Source organism: Syngnathoides biaculeatus, chromosome 16 (assembly GCF_019802595.1).
Source record: "Syngnathoides biaculeatus isolate LvHL_M chromosome 16, ASM1980259v1, whole genome shotgun sequence".
In the NCBI taxonomy this organism is placed as follows: domain Eukaryota; kingdom Metazoa; phylum Chordata; class Actinopteri; order Syngnathiformes; family Syngnathidae; genus Syngnathoides; species Syngnathoides biaculeatus.
This window is the reverse complement of record NC_084655.1, coordinates 3,115,891-3,135,632: the sequence shown is the minus strand read 5'-3', so window position 1 is coordinate 3,135,632 and position 19,742 is coordinate 3,115,891. Positions and strand designations below refer to the sequence as shown.

Sequence of the window (19,742 nt, the reverse complement as noted above, 5' to 3'; positions counted from 1 at the left end):
AAAGTACAATGTTACCAATTTTACTATTATAGGAGCTTGCTTAGTTAGCACTTCTGGATGCTCACAGGAGGAAACTCGTTCTCATCATCCAGACACACGGGTCCAGCGGCAAACTCGTGTTCTGGAATTACATCCCCATTCTTTTCTCCAGCATCTTCAGAATAGCCTGGATTGGAGAACAAATTAAGGAAACAGACTTCAGTAACCTTTTTTTTTTTTTTTTTAAAATACGTTTGGCAGGGATTTGGTCTTTGAAAAGCTTTTTTCCATGTGTCCAATATTTGTTTTTCCAATCTATATAATTAATCACTACTGAAATAAATGGACTTTTCTAGTGTATTCTAATTCATTGTGATATACCAAGTATCGATAATTAATTTCATATGCAAATGTGAAGACACTGCAGGGATTTGCCCTCTGAAAAGCATTTCCCCAAATATTTCATGAATCTTGAATGTATCTGTACTACAATTAATTATTTTTTTTTTTAAATCATATTCAAATTTGTTGAAAAGTACCTGAATTGATATTAATTTCATGTGCAAAGTTCCTTCCAACATATTTATTAATGAGTGGTCAGGAGTACTGGTATATGCTGCTGCCTTGAAAAGACAAGAGGGGTTTGAGTCCAGGTGTGTTCACCAATTTCTAGCCACTGCCAGTCACCAAAATGGATAGGTTGCCTCTCGGTGTGGTGACCCCTGACAGGGAAAAGTTGTCAGTCACTTATTTATTGAGATGTACAAGCTAATTTGAAGCACAATCAATCATCAAATAATTGTAGATGTGCTCCTAATTGTGCAGCTGAATGCTTCCCTCATAGAGTCATTTTTGCTAAATGCAGCTCAATGGGGAGCACAAGCCAGTGCAAACTGTAGGCTGATCCCAAGCATAAAAAATGCAGAAGGTTGCGTCAGGAAGGGCATCCATCTGACAACTTTGTCAAATAAATATGAGCGTTTATCCCTCCCACGCCCCCAAAAAATCCAGATCACATCAGTTGTGGCCTGACTTCAGGCCTCTTGGCAGAAAAATGTCTAACTCAGAAATGCGTGAACGATTTTAATTCATATTTTATGTTTGCTGAGGCACCTTTGAGCCAATATAATATCCCGAATACTGGGAAAAAATGGTTTGGTATAATATGGGACATTTCAGATTGCCTAAATGATTTAAAACAACAGTTGCAACAAGATAATAATCAATACAAGTGAATACTTTGTAAATGTACTCTTAATTATCCATCCATCCATTATCCAAGCCACTTAACACAGTGATTCCCAACCAGTGTTCCATAGCACATTACTGTGTTGTGTAAGTGATTATGGTGTGCCGCAGAAAAATCATCAAATTTAATGAAATTGGCCAATGTTTTATTTATTTTCAAAAAATAATGTATCTTTGTTCATCAATCTATGGTAGCGGCATACAAAGACAGTCAGAACAAATAAATGCTATTCTATTAGATTACAGAAAGTGTATGATTAACTTGTGTATCCAGTTGTTGTGACTTTTTGTGGGTGTGCCGTAAGGTTTTTCAAATATAAGATACTGGTATGTGCCTTGGCTCAATAAAGATTGGGAATCACTGGCTAAACGCACAAGAGTCGCAGGAGTGCTGGAGCTCATCCCAGGTACCTTCGGGAAGGAGGTGGGGTACACCCTGAACTGGTTGCCAGCCAATCGTAGGATTGTAATTATTTGCACACAAACTATATACATATAATAAAATAAGATGGCACAGTGGGGCAGCTGGTAAACCGTTGGCCTCACAAACCCGGACCTGCCTGTGTGGAGTTTGCATGTTCTCCCTGTGCCTGCGTGGGTTTTCTCCGGGCACTCTGGTTTCCTCCCACATCCCCCCAAAAACATGCAACATTAATTGGAGACTCTAGGTGTGATTGTGAGTGCGGCTGTTTGTATCGATGTGCCCTGCGATTGGCTGGCAACCAGTCAGGGTTTACCCCGACTCCTGCCCGTTGACAGCTGGGATAGGCTCCAGCACTCCCCATGACCCTTGTGAGAATAAGCGTCTCAGAAAATGGATGGATAAGAAAATAAATTCAGAATTTTCATTATTTAAGGCTTATTAGGCCACGTGACCGACCCACTTAACTTACTGCTCAATATCGTATCCAAAAGGAGCACTGGTAGTGAAAAGGTACTCATGTACAGTGTATTTCTGATGGGAGAAAATAAAGTGAACTGTAGAGCAGTGAATCGTTTTCTATTCGGTATCAGCCAAACTCTTTATGGCACGGACAAACTAATTGATAGAGAAACGTGCCTGGTTACTAACCAGTAAGAGTCGCTGTTTTGGGACCAGAGGCTGGTAAAGCAACAGTTGCAGCATATGATGGACATGCCTGTGGTGGCACTGAGATTTCTGATCCCTTAGCTTCTTGATAATCACCCTCATCCAAGTTATCATCGCTAAAAAGCCTAGAAGAGAAAAAAGAAATGTATTTATGAATGACAAGTCATTTCTGTGTAGCTGCATAATTTTAATCAGTCTGTTTGATAAACTGCAGTTTATTTATTATTATTATTTAGAATTTATGTATTATGTAAGAATGCATGACTATTGGATCAAATGAATGAAAATTATCTTAGAGAATCCTGGAAAATAACTACACATCCAATAGCATAACCAATTGCTGAACTTGAAAATACGCATATTCTACATTTGAATAGATGGAAAAAATAAAACTATGAACAATAAGATCAAGTGTTGTGAATACTTGACGTGGGATGCTCCTGGCGATGACTTCAGTGGACTAAAACATCATCTGTGCAACCTCAGTACCAAAATTGGAGTTGTCTTGTTTGCGTCGAAGCAGCTTGGCCCAAGTAAGTCTAGCTGGGACTGCTAACAACAAAAGCATCTGTTTTCCAATATTTACTGAGGAGGAAAACATCAAACGCTAGTATCTACACGTCCTGCAAAACCTACATATTGTATACAATGAGGATAGTGAGTACCAATAAGAAGTTGGGCGAGTGGAAACACCAACTTAAACTTGCTTATCGGCCAAGTATTTCTTAGCTTAGTTTGCTAACAACGAGATGCGTTTGTGATCAATTCGTGGATGTTGAAGAAACATCGAACGTGAGTAACTTCATAACTTGTACAACTGGGGCCGTGAGGACTTAGGAAATTTAACAAGTATTATCTTAGTACCCAAATTGGTACCGTACCATTCGCGGTGAAGCTGCAAGTTAGCCTAGCGCGCTGATGTTTTTACCTACGAAGAGTATACAACGAGGACCAAATGTCAATCGTCGACTCAACCTTGAATGACTAGTGAGGGCCATTGTGGTTTGAATCCCCTCCATCCACTTATTCTTTAAACCGCTGTATCCTTTATATTTTTAACACAGGTAGTATGTGATTTGTGTACCTTATGTGCTGACTGTGTTTATTGTGATTCATTTGACCTTAACTTTAACATAGATTAGGTAGTATGTCAATTGTGTATTTTTTGTGCTGACTTTGTTTATTTGATTGCTTCTTTTTGATTATCTGCACCCCGTTGGGCAGCACATTATTGTGCTACCTGTCTGAAGCCCGGATAAACGTGGAGGGCTGCGTCAGGAAGGACATCCGGCGTAAAATTGTGCCAAAAATATATAAGCGTTCATCATACGAATTCTACAAGTGTGGTCGTGCCCCAGCCTGCCTACCCGCACCCAGAAATGTTGATTAGGAAAAAGGTTGATATATTGTGCATCCAAGAGAGCAAGTGGAAAGGGAGTAAGGCTAGATGTTTAGGTGCAGGGTTTAAATTATTTTGCCATGGAGTAAATGGGAAGAGAAATGGAGTAGGGGTTATTTTAAAAGAAGAGCTGGCTAAGAATGTCTTGGGGGTGAAAAGAGTATCAGATCGAGTGATGAGGCTGAAATTTAAAATTGAGGATATTGTGTAAAATGTGATTAGCGGCGATGCCCCACAGGTTGTATGTGACCTCGAGTTGAAAGACAAATTCTGGAAGGAACAAGACGAAGTAGACCTGAGCATCCGAGAGAGAGCGAGAGTTGTGATTGGTGCAGATTTCAATGGACATGTTGGCGGAGGAAACGGGCGATGAAGAAGTGATGGGTAAGTACGGTATTCAGCAAAGGAACTTTGAGGGGCAGATGGTGGTGGACATCGTAAAAAGGATGGAATTGGCAGTGGTGTACACTTATTTCCAGAAGAGAGTGGAACATAGAGTGACCTTCAACAGCAGAGGTAGAAGCACGCAGGTAGATTATATTTTGTGCAGACTGTGTAATCCGAAGGTTACTGACTGTAAGGTTGTGGTGGGGGAGAGTGTGGCTCGACAGCATAAGATGGTGGTGTGTAGGATCACCCTGATAGTGGGTAGGAAGACGAAGAAGACAAAGGTAGAGCAGAGAATCAGGTGGTGGAAGTTGAGAAAGGAAGAATGTTGTGTGGCCTTCCAGAAAGAGGTGAGACAGGCTCTAGATGGACAGTAAAAGCTCCCAGAAGACTGGAATACTACTCTCCAAGGTACTCAAAAAGGATGGCAGGAGAGTACTTGGGGTGCCTTCTGTTAGGAAAAGGGAGAAAGAGACTTGGTGGTGGAACCCCAAAATACAGAAAGTCACTTAAGGAAAGAGATTAGCGGGGAAGAAGTGGGACATGGAATGGACTGAGGAAAGGCGGAAGGAATACATTGAGATGCGACGTAGGGCAAAAGTAGAGTGCCGAAGGTTGAACAAGAGGCATATGACGACATCTACACCAGGTTGGATACGAAAGAGGGAGAAAAGCTCTCTCCAGTAAATCTCTACAGGTTGGCCAGACAGAGAAATGATGGGAATGATGTGCAGCAAGTAAAGGTGATTAAGGATAGTGATGGAAATATGTTGACTGGTGCCAGTAGTGTGCTCAGTAGACCTACTTTGAGAAGTTAATGAATGAAGAGAATGGGAGAGAAGTTACAGTCGAAGAGGCAAGCGTAAATGACCAGGAAGTGGCAATGATTAGTAAGGGGGAAGTTAGAAAGGCACTGAACAGAATGAAAAATGGAAAGACAGTTGGTCCTTATGACTACCAGTAAAGGTATGGAAGCAATTTGGAGAGGTTGCTGTGAAGTTTTTGACCAATTTATTCAATAGAATACTAGCAGTAAAGAAGATACCAGAAGAATGGTGGAAAAGTGTGTTCGTCCCCATTTTTAATAACAAAGGCGATGTTTAGAGTTGTGGAAACTATATAGGAATAAAGATGATGAGACACACAATGAAGTAATGGGAAATAGTAGTGGAGCCTAGACTCAGGACAGAAGTAAGTGTCTGCGAGCAACAGTATGGTTTCATGCCAAGAAAGAGTACCACAGGTGCATTATTTGCCAATGAGGATGCTCGTGGAAAAGTACAAACAAGGTCAAATGGAGGTACATTGTGTCTTTGTAGACCTAGAGAAAGCCTATGACAGAGTATCAAGAGAGGAACTGTAGTAATGCATGCGCAAGTCTGGTGTGGCAAAGAAATATGTTAGAATAGTACAGGGCATGTATGAGGGTCGCAGAACAGCGGTGAGGTGTGCCGTTGGTGTGTCAGAAGAATTTAGGGTGGAGGTGGGACTGCATCAGGGATCCGCGCTGAGTCCCTTCCCGTTTGCGGTAGTAATGGATAGGCTGACAGATGAGGTTAGACTGGATTCCCCTTGGACCATGATGTTCCCAGATGAAATTGTGATCTGCAGTGAAAGCAGGGAGCAGGCGGAGGAACAATTAGAAAGATAGAGCCATGCACCGGCAAGGAGAGGAATGAAAATTAGCCGAAGTTAAACAGAATATGCATGAATGTGATGGGCGGAGGAGGAGGAGGAGGAGTGAAGCTCCAGGGAGAAGAGATAGCGAGGGTGGATGACTTCAAATACTTGGGGTCAACAATAGAGAGCAAAGGAAAGTGTGGTAAAGAAGTGAAGAAATGGGTCCAAGCTGGGTGGTACAGTTGGCGGAAGGTGTCTGGTGTTCTATGCGACAGAAGAGTCTCCGCTAGGATGAAGGGCAAAGTTTATAAAACAGTAGTGAGGCCGGCCATGATGTACTGATTAGAGACAGTGGCACTGAAGAAACAACAGGAAGCATAACTGGAGGTAGCAGAAATGAAGATGCTGAGGTTCTCGCTTGGAGTAAACAGGTTGGATAGTATGAGAAACAAGCTCATTAGGGACAGTCAAAGTTGAATGTTTTGGAGACAAGGTAAGAGAGAGCAGAGTTAGTTGGTTTGGTCATGTTCAGAGGCGAGGGAGTGAGTAAGTTGATAGAAGGATCCTGATGATGGAGCTGCCAGGCAACAGAGCGAGAGGAAGACCAAAGAAAAGTTTGATGAATGTTGTGAGGGAGGACATGAGAACAGTGGGTTTTAGAGATGGGGTGCACGAGATAGACTTAGGTGGAAAAAAATAACACGCTGTGGCTACCCCTAACCGGATAAGCCGAAAGAAAAAGAAGAAGAAAATGAACAATAAAATCAATAAAGGACAAATTATATTTTTAGAGTGAAAAAAATTGAATTCAGTTATTTTTTTTTTTTTTTTACAGTCAGCATGTATGGTGGGAATAGACTGCTTTTTCCACATGTGCTACAAGACACTTGAACTTGATGCAAGCGGGGTTTAGCTTATTTGACATTGTCGAGGAGGTTAGGAATCATGCAGTGAGGCTGGAAGTGCTTCACTGTCTCTCTGTGACTTGTTGGGATTTCTGTTTCTGCTGAGTATGTTTTGACCTCTGAGTGGGAGTGTGGTGCATGCGATAAGATACACACTTGCAGAACAGAGAAAGTCGAAGTCATTATTGAAGATTGTTAACATGTTTTTTTTTTGCAGAGTATCAAGAATATATGGCCAGATTTGAACCTGGGAACTCTGAGGCAGATATGCTAACCAGTTGTCCACCATACCGGCTGCTTATGGTTATTTGACTATAAATTGTCCTCTCGACCAAAGTTGACTGAGATAGGCCCCAGCTCAGATCCTAATAAGGATAACAGGATTTATATGATCAAATCATCCACTTAAAATGTGTTTTTAAGTCTTGTGTCCCGACCTGTGATGGTATGCCAACATGCACTCGCCTCCGTCTTCTGGATTCACATTGTAGATGAAAAGCTGACCATCAGCTGTGGCCACAAGTAAACGTGGAAGTTTCTGGATCCTGCAAAAATGGATTGCATTTTGAATTAGAGCGACATATTACACTTTGTTATTTGAACGTGAAAAAGGCAACCAGAAGTCTTAAAAGTTTAAAAAAAAAACGTAACATTACAGCTAAAGCATGGAGAACCATGCTAGAACATGGAGACCCTGCAAAAAAAAAAAAAAAAAAAAAAAAACCATGCTCACATGGCCAGGGCACAGACATTCCTCTGGCCCAATGTGACAAGGTGAACTGTGGCAAAGGCGCGGTCCTGGCTCATCATACCAGATACTTGAGCAGGTAGGTAGCTGCTGGCTGCTGTGAACATCTTTCCCACGTAGGCTGACCAACTGGCAGTCTCATCTCCACTGTATGCAGATAAGAACGTGTGCTTCAGATTTAAATATGGGGAATTAGGCTTTGTTTAGAAATGCTCTTAATGTCTCATCTGGGTGACTGGACCAATAACACAAAATTATACTAATATTCACAAATTTTGAATTTGATACCTGTAAAACATTACAAAAAAAGCGGCATGAGGTAAGACTCAAATGCAGGACTCCGAGGCATGGATTTCAATGGAAATTTCATCCAGGCAGAGAAGTCCAACAAAGGCAAAGGCAAAGGCAAAAAAACATGTGACAGAAGGCAAGGTTGAAAACATAAAAACCAGGTCTGATAACCACAAGGCAAAAATAAGACTAAACTAGATTTGGCTGTGGTTGCGCAGGATTGTTAGGACGTGGCAATGAGGCCCCTCCTCGAACCGTCACCTTATCGTGGTGGAGGGGTTTGTGTGTCTTGATGATCCTAGGAGCTAAGTTGTCTGGGGCTTCATGCCCCTGGTAGGGGCACCCATGGCAAACAGGTCCTAGGTGAGGGACCAGACAAAGTACGACTCAAAAACCCCTAAGATGACTAAAAAAATTGGATCTTGGTTTCCCTTGCCTGGACGCGGGTCACCGGGGCCCCCCTCTGGAAACAGGCCTGGAGGTGGGGCTCGAAGGCGAGAGCCTGGTGGCCGGGCCTGTACCCATGGGGCTTGGTCGGGCACAGCCCGAAAGGGTAATATGGGTCCCCCTTTCTATGGGCTCACCACCTGTGAGAGGGGCCATAGGGGTTGGGTGCAATGTGAGCTGGGCGTTGGACAAAGGCGGGGACCTTGGCGATCCGGCTACAGAAACTAGCTCTAGTTACATGGAATGTAACTTCTTTGACAGGGAAGGAGCCCGAATTGGTGCGTGAGGTCGAGAAGTTCCGACTAGATATAGTCAGACTCGCCTCCATGGACCACTTGGGCTCTGGCACCACTCCTCTTGAGAGGGGTTGGACTCTGTTCCACTGTGGAGTTGCCCATGGGGAGAGACGCTGATCTGGTGTGGGTATACTTATTGCCCCCCGGCTCGGGGCCTGTACGTTGGGGTTGACCCCAATGGATGAATGGGTAGCCTCCCTCCGCTTGAAGGTTGGGGGACGGGTCCTGATTGTTGAGTACGCACCCTTTTTGGTGTCCTCAGAGGGAGTGCTGGAGAGCGCCCCCTCAAGCAACTCCATCATTCTGCTGGGGGACTTCAATGCTAACGTGGGCAATGACAGTGAGACCTGGAAGGGCGTGATTGGGAAGAACGCCCCCCCCACCCCCCCGATCAGAACTCGAGTGGGATTCTTGGACTTCTGTGCTCATCACGGATTGTCCATAACAAACACAATGTTCAGGCATAACGGTGTTCACATGTCTACTTAGCACCAGGAAACCCTCGGTCTCAGTTCGATGATCGACTTTGTGGTCGTTTCATCGGACTTGCGACCGCATGTCTTGGAGACTCGGGTGAAGAGAGGGATGGAGCTGTCAATTGATCACCACCTGGTGGTGAGTTGGCTCCGATGGTGGGGGGAGATGCCAGTCCGACGTGGCAGGCCCAAACGTATTTTGAGGGTCTGCTGGGAACCGCCAGCAGATTCCCTTGTCAGAAGGAATTTCAACCCCCACCTCTGAAAGAACTTTGCTCATGTCCCGGAGGAGGCAGGGGACATTGAATCCGAGTGGACGATGTTTCTCGCCTCCATTGCTGAGGCGGCTGACCGGAGCTGTGGCTGTAAGGTGGTCGGTGCCTGTCGTGGCGGCAACCCACGAACACGTTAGTGGACACCAACAGTGAGCGATGCTGTCAAGCTGAAGAAGGAGTCCTATTGGGCATTTCTGGCCTGTGGGACTCCCGAGGCATCTGATAGGTATTGGCTGGCCAAGCGGAATGCAGCTTCAGTGGTCGCTGAGGCAAAAACACGGGCGTGGCAGGAGTTCGGTGAGGTCATGGAGAACGACTTCAGGACAGCTTCAAGGAAATTCTGGTCCACCGTCTGGCGTCTCAGGAGGTGGAAGCAGTGCACCGTCAACACTGTGTATAGTGGGGACGGGGAGCTGCTGACCTCAACTCGGGATGTTGTGAGTCAGTGGGGAGAATACTTTGAAGACCTCCTCAATTCCACCAACATGCCTTCCCACGAGGAAGCTGAGTCTGGGTGCTCTGGGGCGGACTCTTCTATCTCTGGGTTTGAGGTCACCGAGGTGGTCAAAAAGCTCTTTGGTGGCATGGCCCCGGGGGTGGATGAGATTCGCCCGGAGATCCTAAAGGTTCTGGATGTTGTGGGGCTGTCCTGGTTAACATGCCTCTGCAAAATTGCGTGGACATCTGGGGTGGTGGTCCCCCTTTTCAAGAAGGGTGACCGGAAGGTGTGTTCCAACTATAGAGGGATCACACTCCTCAGCCTCCCTGGGTACTGGAGAGGAGGGTCCATCTGGAAGTTGAGTCTTGGATTCAGGAGGAGCAATGTGGTTTTTGTCCTGGCCGTGGAACAGTGAACCAGCTCTACACCCTCGGCAGGATCTTCGAAGGTGCATGGGAGTTTGTCCAACCAGTCTTCATGTGTTTTGTGGACTTGGAGAAGGCATTCGACAGTGTCCCTCGGGGAGTCCTGTGGGGGGTTCTTCGGGAGTATGGGGTACCGGATCCCATGACACAAGCTGTTCGGTCCCTGTACAACCGCTGTAGTTTGGTTCGCATTGCCGGCAATAAGTCGGACTCGTTTCCGGTAAGAGTTGGACTCCGCCAAGGCTGCCTTTTGTCACCGATTTTGTTCATAACTTTTATGGACAGAATTTCTAGGTGCAGCCGAGGCGTAGAGGGTGTCGGGTTTGATGGCCTCAGCATCGTATCTCTGCTCTTTGCAGATGATGTGGTTCTTTTGGCTTCATCAAGCCGTGATCTCCAGCTCTCACTGGAGTGAGTCGCAGTCGAGTGTGAAGCGGCTGGGATGAGAATCAGCACCTCCAAATCCAAGACAATGGTCCTCAGTCGGAAAAGGGTGGCGTGCCGTCTCCAGGTCGGGGATGAGATCGTTCCCCAATTGGAGGAGTTCTAGTATCTTGGGGTCTTGTTCACGAGTGAAGAAAGAATGGAGCGGGGGATTGACAGACGGATCGGTGCCGCGTCTGCAGTGATCCGGACTTTGTATTGGTCCGTTGTGATGAAGAGCTAAGTCAAAAGGCGAAGCTCTCAATTTACCAGTCTATCTACGTTCCTACCCTCACCTATGGGCATGAGCTGTGGCTCGTGACCGGAAGAACAAGATCCCGGATACAAGCGGCCGAAATGAGTTTCCTCCACAGGGTGTCCGGGCTTCCCCTTAGAGATAGGGTGAGAAGCTCGGTCATCCGAGAGGGGCTCAGTGTTGAGCCGATTCTCCTCCGCACTGAGAGGAGCCTCCCCTGCAGCGTTGTGCCCACATTGTGCCACGGGGACTGTCGGCCGTCCTCTTACACAATTGTGTCATTTTCTTTTTTTTATGTAGTGTCGCCTGAGGGAATCGAAGGTCACGGGCAATTTTTCCAGCGTTTCCACTTACATACAAAGATTTCTCTAGATTCCCTGAATCTCTGGATGATATTATGAAAGGTAGATGATGAAATTCCTTGCAATTGTACATACACTGACAAACATGATTAAACTGTTGGACCATTTCACAAGCAGTTGTTCAAAAAGTGGTGGACCTCGCCCCATCATTGCTTGTGAACAGCTAAACGTTTTGGGGATGCTCCTTTCTTTCCCAATCATGACACTCATCAGATTCCCATGAACTTGTGGAATGTTCCAAACAGTTGATTTTTTTGAGCATTCCTCAACTATCCCAGTCTTTTGTTGCCCCTGTTCCATCTTCTTTGGAATGTTGTTGGAGGCATATAACTTTAAATGAGAAAATATTCATAAAGCACACGAAAAAGTCATCAATTTGAACATGAACAATTGAATAGATAGAAAGGGTTTGCAAATAATTATATTCTACTCAAATTTTTCTTATATCGTACACAATATCCCAACTTTATTGGTATTGGGTTGTAGTACTAGTGCCCTAGTTCATACAAAGACAGAAGATAAAAGTAATGTTATCATAAAAACACAGTGGTCAGAGGTTTTCTTTCTGACATTGCTGCCATTGGAATAATTGAGATGCATTTCAAATCTTTGAGTGTGTGTGTACCTTGGTCCCACTTGGTCCAGTTTAAAGATATGTACTGTTTCTGTGTTGCTGGATGCACAGAGGAACTGGGCATCAGGGCTAAAGGACAAAGAGTTTATGTTGACGTACCTGCAGGCAAACATAATAATGAAAATGTTAAATTTTATCTGGCTTCAATCAAAGTGATCACAATTTGAAAACTATACTGTATTTTGAGACAGGAGGCATTGTGGGGCAGCTGGAAAGTGTTGGCCTCACAGTTCTGCGGTCCTGGGTTCAATCCCAGACCCGACTATGTAGAGTTTGCATCTTGTTCCCGTGCCTGCGTGGGTTTTCTCCGGACACTCCGGTTTCCTCCCACATCCCAAAAAACATGCGACATTAATTGGACACTCTAAATTGCCCCTAGGTGTGATTGCGAGCACGGGTATTTGTCTCGATGTGCCCTGCAATTGGCATGCGACCAGTTCAGGGTGTACCCCGCCTCCTGCCCGTTGACAGCTGGGATAGGCTCCAGCACTCCCCGCGACCCTTGTGAGCATAGGTGGCTAAGAAAATGGATGGAAGTTTTTAGACAGGGCGGCACAGTGCAGACTGCTTAGCACATCTGCGTCACAGTTCTGAGGACCTGGGTTCAAATATGGGTCTGCCTGTGTATTGTTTGCATGTTTTCTGTGCCTGGTGTTTTGTACGGTTTCCTTCCACATCCCAAAAACATGTATGATACGTTAATTGAGGACTCCAAATTGCCCATTGGTGTGAATCTGAGTGTGAATGGTTACCGGGATTTGTTTATATGTTTCCTGTAATTGGCTGGCAACCAGTTCAGGGTGTACCCCACCTTTTGCCTAGAGTATGCTGGGATAGGCTCCAGCATATCCACAACACAAGTGAGGATAGGTGGTATGGAAAATAAAGGATTGAATGTTCATATCACAGTTGGGTTGTAACTCATATTTACTCTTTTAAGATTACTGAAGTAATATTTTCCATAAACTATACTTGTCCGAGTACTTTAAATGTATCATGCCTTTTACTTTGAGTATTTATGTGAAGAAGGACTTTTATTCTGACAATGATCGACGAAGTCCTTCGACTTCCTCAAGGGGCACCTCTTCCACCAAACAGGATCGGTAATGTCATTTGACTCCAATTCACCAATCACACACACATGACCACGCACGTAACCTTCATGAGCCAATCAAAATAACAAATTTTGGGGGGATGAACAACAATGAGACTGTGTTTATTTTACAGACCCCTACCCCCCCTCCCCCAAAAAAAAAGAAAAAAACCCCTGCTTTATCATAAGTAAATTTATTTTGGATTGCCCCGTTAGGGGTCGCCATAGCACGTCGACTCAGATGAACGGTCATATTTGTTTGGCACAGTTTTTACACTGGATGCCATTCCTGACGCAACCCCTCTTGGGGAGTAGAGGCCCCAGTGAGATACAAACTCATGACCCCTGGTTTACCAAACCAATCTTAAATTGTGATGACCCAATCTTGATTTCAACTCAATTCTAACTTGACAAAACACGATACGGTAAGTTGCAGGTGTTTCTATGTGGTCATTTCTAGATCAGGGGTTTCAATCGTATAGCCTGTGGGCCGGATCCGGCCTGTCAACCAGTTTATTCTGGCCCGCAAGATGATTTTGTAAAGTATAAAATGATGGCATGGACATGGACATAAAAATGAATCAATTAAGAGACTACTGTTCTGATTCTGTTCACTGCATTGTGCAATGACGATTGTGTTAAACAGGTAAAACATTTATACCGGGGCATAGCAAGTGTCATGGTCCTGCTGGTCCAGCCCTGGCTGGGCGGGTCCCAGCACACAGGCGCTGATTAGGAGGCCCACACCTGCGCCTCATCCTCGTTGATTAACCCCTGTATTTATAGGACCTAGGGGACGACTGGTGTACGCCAGATCGTCACAACTCATGCCCCGTTCCGGCACTCCCGTATTCTTGATCGTGAACCCTGGTGTACCGACCTCCGCCTGTCCTCCGACCGACCCCGTAAGCTTGACATATCTGATACTCCTGCCTTCTCTGATCGATCTCCCGTGTACCGACCCTGCCTGCCCGCGGACCTGCTCTCTGCGCCCAATGTCCTGACTACCACTGCTCTACTTAACTGTCTGCCTGATCCCTGACTTTGGACCGAATAAACACTTTTCCCAAACGGCCTTTGCGTCTCCGGAGTCCTGGATTTGGGGCCTCCTCTGTACCGATGGGTCGTGACAGCAAGTTGGTCAAGAGCACAGTCCGCATGCGGTGCTTTGTGTCTTGCCCTCACTATTTATTACAGCTTACACCAGGGGTCAGGAACCTATGGCTCACGAGCCATTGCTGGCTTTTTTGATGGTTGCATATGGCTCGCAGAGCCCCCATAACGACATGATGTACATGTCATTTCTGTCGCATAAGCAATGCAAATGAGGCAGAGAGAGTTTGTACTAGTGGATTTGCTGTAGTTGGCTGTGGCAGTCATGTGCACAGGCACTTTTGACAAAGATCGCGCTAAGAAAAAAAAAAGATGAACGCTGCAGTTTTCAGCAAATTGGACAGTCTTTGTGGAAAGAGAAAGTTCTGCTGTATGTCTACTTTTTAATGACAAAATTGCAATGATGAAATGCTCAAATATAAAGCTCCACTTCAACACACCTTAGCATGTTTGCATTAAAATATCCTCTGAGGGACAACTGGAAGAAAGCATGTCAAGAGCTACTTTCCAGAGTCCAAGCTCATCAGCAGCAAATGTGTTTAGACCCAACAAGTTGAATGGAATTCAGATAGCGTTGCTGGTGCTGTTGTTGTTGAATCACTCGAGGCACGTGAGTACGGTCCTCAAAAGTGCTCGATGCGCATGAGGGAGCCTACGTAGTTCTCCGAAGAGAAGAAGTAGAAGAAGATGACGAGAGAATGTCGGGAGCAAAGGATGACGGGGTGATAGATATGGAGGCAGAAGGGGCGCTGTGACCATCCTGCGCCACCGGGGCTAGCGGGGGAGAACCCGAGGAGGAACTGCAAACGAAGCCTTGACGTCCCTTTGAATATCGGGTCTGGCCCAAGAAAGTCATTATTGCTGGCGCTTTTGCAAGTGTGAGAACTAGAAATCCATTCACTGATGGGGAGTATGCCAAAGCATTCGTGCTTGATGTTGCCAATAAACTTTTTGACAACGTCGCATAAAGAAAAAATAATCAAACAAATAAAAGACATGCCTTTATCGGCAAGAACTGTTCACCATCGTACCATCGTCATGGCAAATCAAATTGAATTACGTTCACGATTAATGGATGGAAGTCTCAACGCCTGCATGAAGCTAACGATTTATGAAACGGACTACAAAGCCATTAGCAAAAGTGCGCAGCACCAGAAGTTGCATTAATGGTCAGAAGTATTTTTGTCATCATTGGTTAGCAACATCATAACAATGTTATTTCAGAGAATTGAGAGACTTATTGTACTCTAAAAGTGTCGGTCTTACATAAATAGGCAAATACACCTGTATTTAGTTTTTAAAATATTGCATGGCTCTTTTGAAATTACGTTTTCAAATATTTGGCATTTATGGCTCTCTCAACCTAAAAGGTTCCCGACCCCTGGCTTACACCCTCATTGTCCCAATATGTTTCTGGCAAAAAATATTGGATGCAGAGTGTTCCAAGAAAATGGTTATCCTTCTATTTATTCATCGAAAGGAATTGGAACACTGTATGTTTGGTGTGTTCAAAGCATGTTGCAGTGCTGAAAAAATATAACCTTCGTCATCACCATTTGAGTCTTTATGCCAACATGCAGTCGCTGTGATTTGACTGGCGCGATTACGCCCGCACACCATCACACTCGGAAATCTGCACAGTTGACCACGAAGAATCATGCACGTAGAATTTGTTACGAGTAGAAATACATAGACATCCTCAGTGCACATGAAAACCAATCCAGCGCAGTGAACCACACAGCCTGACTCTTTTTTTTTTTCCCAACACGGAAGCACATGGTCTCCTGCTAGTTTACCTGAATCCGCCCCGCTTCAGCACTTAAAGGGGTACGCTCATAATTACAAACACCGTCCACTCACGCGTTCTGAGTAACGTAGAGCAGAGAGACATGCTGCTTGTGTTTTCTCTCAATAATAAAGGTAAAAGTAACAAAAAAAAATAACAAATGAAGTGCTGTAGCTTTAATGAATGTCGGGATATGTGAATAATAGAAGAAAAGTAGCAAAACTGGATGAGATTTTCTTTTCTTTTTTAGTAAAAAAGGTCTGGTCTGAAGCCAAAGTAAAAAGTACAGGATGAGATGGTGTATAATGTTAAAATTTCACCTTGGCACAGCCTAATCGAGGATGAAAGCACAGACAATACAGTGCACAAAAAGCTAATTCTGTATTTTAAATATAGGAGGCAACATAACAACCTTAAAACTGTTTGGGAGCATCATTCAGTTTTCAACATGCATTGCGAAAGATATTCTGGGATATAACACAGGCAATATTTCAGTATCTATCATAAATATAAGATTGTGATTTACTTTGACTTGATCTAAATTTTAACGTTAGACTAATCTGTCCATATACTGTATCTAAATGCGAATGGTCATTTTCTCCCGTGGTACCGTTTTATCTTGAAATTGAAAACTTTTCCCCTTTCCATGCTTTAGGAAGCGATAGATCATCTACTGCTAGTTTTCATCAATGGATTGAGATGGATACCACCGTAAATTACAATAGATTATAATACATCATGATGAAATAAATAATTTGATTATATAAATATTTCGTTTTGAAATTTAATGTCTCTTGACCTCTTTAAAAATGTCTGTCTCAGTGCAATGTCAATAAATTATGATTATGGTATTAAGTAACAACTACATACTCGGGTAGAAGAACTCCAAGTTATTTTAGGGTCTTAAGATTCCATCCCTAATCACACCCGCAACTATAGAGAGAGAGAACACAATCGTCATTGCACAATGCAGAACCATTTTCAAATGTGAGTGACTGCAACAACTATGACAAATTTCAAGAACAGCAAAGAGAAAGGGTGACTCAACTGAAGGGTGAATGAACTGTTGGCAGGTCTGAAGAAACAGTGTGGATGTGTCTACTCACAGCAGAGACATGAGTGATGCTGCTGTGAAGGATAGCTACCTCATTGCTAATGAAATCCCAGGGGCTTCAAAACTATTTAATGAAGCCGAATTTGTAAAAACATGCAAGATGAAGCCAGAGGAGATTGTGTGCCCAGAAAGGTGCCAGGCTTTTACAGATATCAGCCTGACAAGAAACATGGCTGCAGACGGGATTTCTGATATTTCGGTGGATTTGGACAGCCTGTTACAAGACAAAGTAAAGCCATTTATTGCATTTTCGATTGCAATTGATGAATCCACAGACAATACAGACGTTGCACTGGCCATTATCATCCGCGGAGTTCATGACATTGACCATTACCCAAGAGTTCGTGAAGTTGCCAATGAAAGCTACAACGGCAGCAGCTGATATTTTCACCACACGTCGTAGCGCTGACAGCCTGGCTACAGATAGTGCACACTCAATGATCAGGAAAAAAGAAGGTGTTGTGATAAATGTGATGGTCCTGCCAGTCCCACCCCTGGTGATGCAGGTCCTCTGCACACCTGCGCCTCATCAGGGATAATTAACCCTAGTATATATAGGACCCAGCGGACGGTCTGGCTTTGCCAGATCGTTGCCATTCATGCTTCGTTCCCGCATTTCGTTATTCCTGATCCTGAACCCCTGTGTACCGACCTCTGCTTGTCCTCCGACCAACCCCATAAGCTTGACGCTCTTGATACAGTTGCTCTCTCTGACTGACTCTCCGGCTTATGACCTTAGAATGAATAAAGACCTTCCTTTAACTACCTCCCTGTCTACAGAGTCTTACCGGGTCCACACTAGAGTTCTGGTTATGGCACAACGATCTGGCCACAACATGGACCCAGCCGACTCAGAAGCCATCTGCCGCTCTCTACAGATCCAGGGCAGATGCCTGGCCAAGCAGGAGCCTGCTCTTCAGGTTACCAACCAGAGACTTCTCGAGATCGGTGCCTGATTAGAGCCATGGCTAGAATCTCAGGCTAGTACCGCTAACGTCACGTCGACAGCGCCCGCCACAGTTCCTACCTCAGTCCAAGACCCCTCCGACTACCCCACCAGTCGTGGAGTTTCAGCGGTTAGGGTCCACACCTCTCTCCCGGCCCGAACGATTTTCCGGCAACACGGGGCACATCAAACCCTTCCTCGCCCAGTGCGACCTTCACTTTGAGCCACAGGCTTCCGCCTTCCCGACCGACCGCACACGAATTGCCTCCATCATATGCCACCTGACAGGAAGAGCAGAGGCGTGGGCCACAGCAGAGTGGAGTCTTAACTCTGAAACGTGCCACTCCTTGATCTCCTTCGTATATAGAATGATGCAAGTTTTCCAGTATGCCTCGCCGGAACGCGAAGCAGCAGCGGCGTTGATTACACTTCGACAGGGGCAGCGTCGTGTGGCAGATTATGCTATCGAGTTTCGCATCAGAGCAGCTGAGAGTCGATGGAATGAGGATGCACTTCTCGACGCCTTTTTCCAAGAGCTTTCACTGCAGATCCGCAGTTACCACATTGCAGTGGAATTGCCTACCTCCCTGGATTCGCTCATCACCCTATCTCTCAAGATCAACCAGAGGCTAGCGATCCAGGGACAAGTGGACGCGCTCCTAGAAGGGGAGCAGGGCGCGTCCGCCCCACCAGTTCCCCTTCTGCCGACGCCCATAACTGTAACGGAGCCGATGCAGGTTGAGGGGCTCGATGGTCCGGCACAGGAACGACTGCAACGCCGGCAAGAGGGCTGATGCTTCTACTGTGACGGCTGGGCCACTTAATAGCCCACTGTCCGGTCAGGCCCAAGCACTCCGCTCTCAAGATCACAACTCTGGTGAGTGTGTAATACACCGTGGCGGGATCGAGTCGAGCACTGCTTCAAGTCACCTTGACCACGGGGGGGGGTCGTACTTGTTCCGCTATGGCCTTTATTGATTCGGGATTGGATGCCAACCTGATTAACCCATGGGTAGTTGAAGCCTTGAGCGCAGTGACCTTTCAGACACAACGCAGCCAATGGTAAATTCCCTGTGCCGAGTAACTCACCGTACGTAATCTCTGAGGATGACATTTCCGGACGCTCACACCGAGAAGATAAGTTTCCACGTATTTAACTCTCGGAGCAGCGATGTCATCCTGGGCAGCCCCTGGTTTAAAAGACACAGCCCACACATTGACTGGACCACCGGTCAAATCAGGGCATCGGGCAATGAATGCAGTAAGGCGTGTCTCAGTGCTCTAAAAAAAAGGAATTTACAGATCGTGCAGACTTACAGGTGTTGAAGTCCGTGCCGGAACAATCAGCAGTGCCGTCTTGTTATTGGGACCTTAAGGAAGTATTTTCAGAGGCAAAGGCCAAGTCCCTTCCACCACACCCCCCGTACGATTGTGCTATTGAATTGTTGCCCGGCACCTCAAACCCTCGAGGGAGGCTCTTTTCATTAACAGGACCGGAACACAAAGCCATGAAAGAGTACGTGGAGGAGTCACTGGCGGCAGGACTCAACTGACAATCATCGTCACCGGCTGGAGCAGGATTCTTCTTCGTCAAAAAGAAGGACACTTTGTTACGGCCCTGTATTGATTACCGGGGACTTAACGTCATCACCATCAAGAACAGGTACCCTCTTCCCCTGATCGCCACCGCATTCTAGCTGCGACAAGGGGCCCGGATCTTTACCAAGTTGGATTTACGAAATGCATACCATCTGGTACGCATCAGAGAAGGGGAGGAGTGGAAGACTGCCTTTAATACACCAACAGGCCACGACTAGTACCTGGTGAAGCTGTTTGGTTTGACTAATGCGCCAGCGGTTTTTCCGAATTTTATTAATGATATGCTACGGGAGAGACTGAAAAAGAATGTGTTCGTCTACCTCAACGACATTTTGATCTTTTCTCCTGACGAAGCTTCCCACATCGAGCACGTCAGGGAGGTGCTCCAGCA

General features: G+C 45.4%; 1 protein-coding gene across 7 annotated transcripts in view; it reads right to left on the bottom strand.

Annotated features, from left to right (window-relative positions):
• The window catches only part of wipi1 (WD repeat domain, phosphoinositide interacting 1), a 56,546-nt gene that overhangs the window by 1,087 nt on the left and 35,717 nt on the right, over positions 1–19,742 (bottom strand). For 3 of the 7 annotated variants that reach the window (XM_061845918.1, XM_061845916.1, XM_061845917.1), the window contains exons 8-12: positions 11,692–11,799; positions 7,362–7,523; positions 7,066–7,173; positions 2,300–2,442; positions 66–166 (exon numbers count right to left, since the gene is read on the bottom strand). In XM_061845918.1, the coding sequence (XP_061701902.1) occupies positions 66–166; positions 2,300–2,442; positions 7,066–7,173; positions 7,362–7,523; positions 11,692–11,799 (622 nt within the window). The other 4 variants (XR_009798769.1, XR_009798768.1, XR_009798770.1 and 1 more) reach the window with 4 other exon arrangements.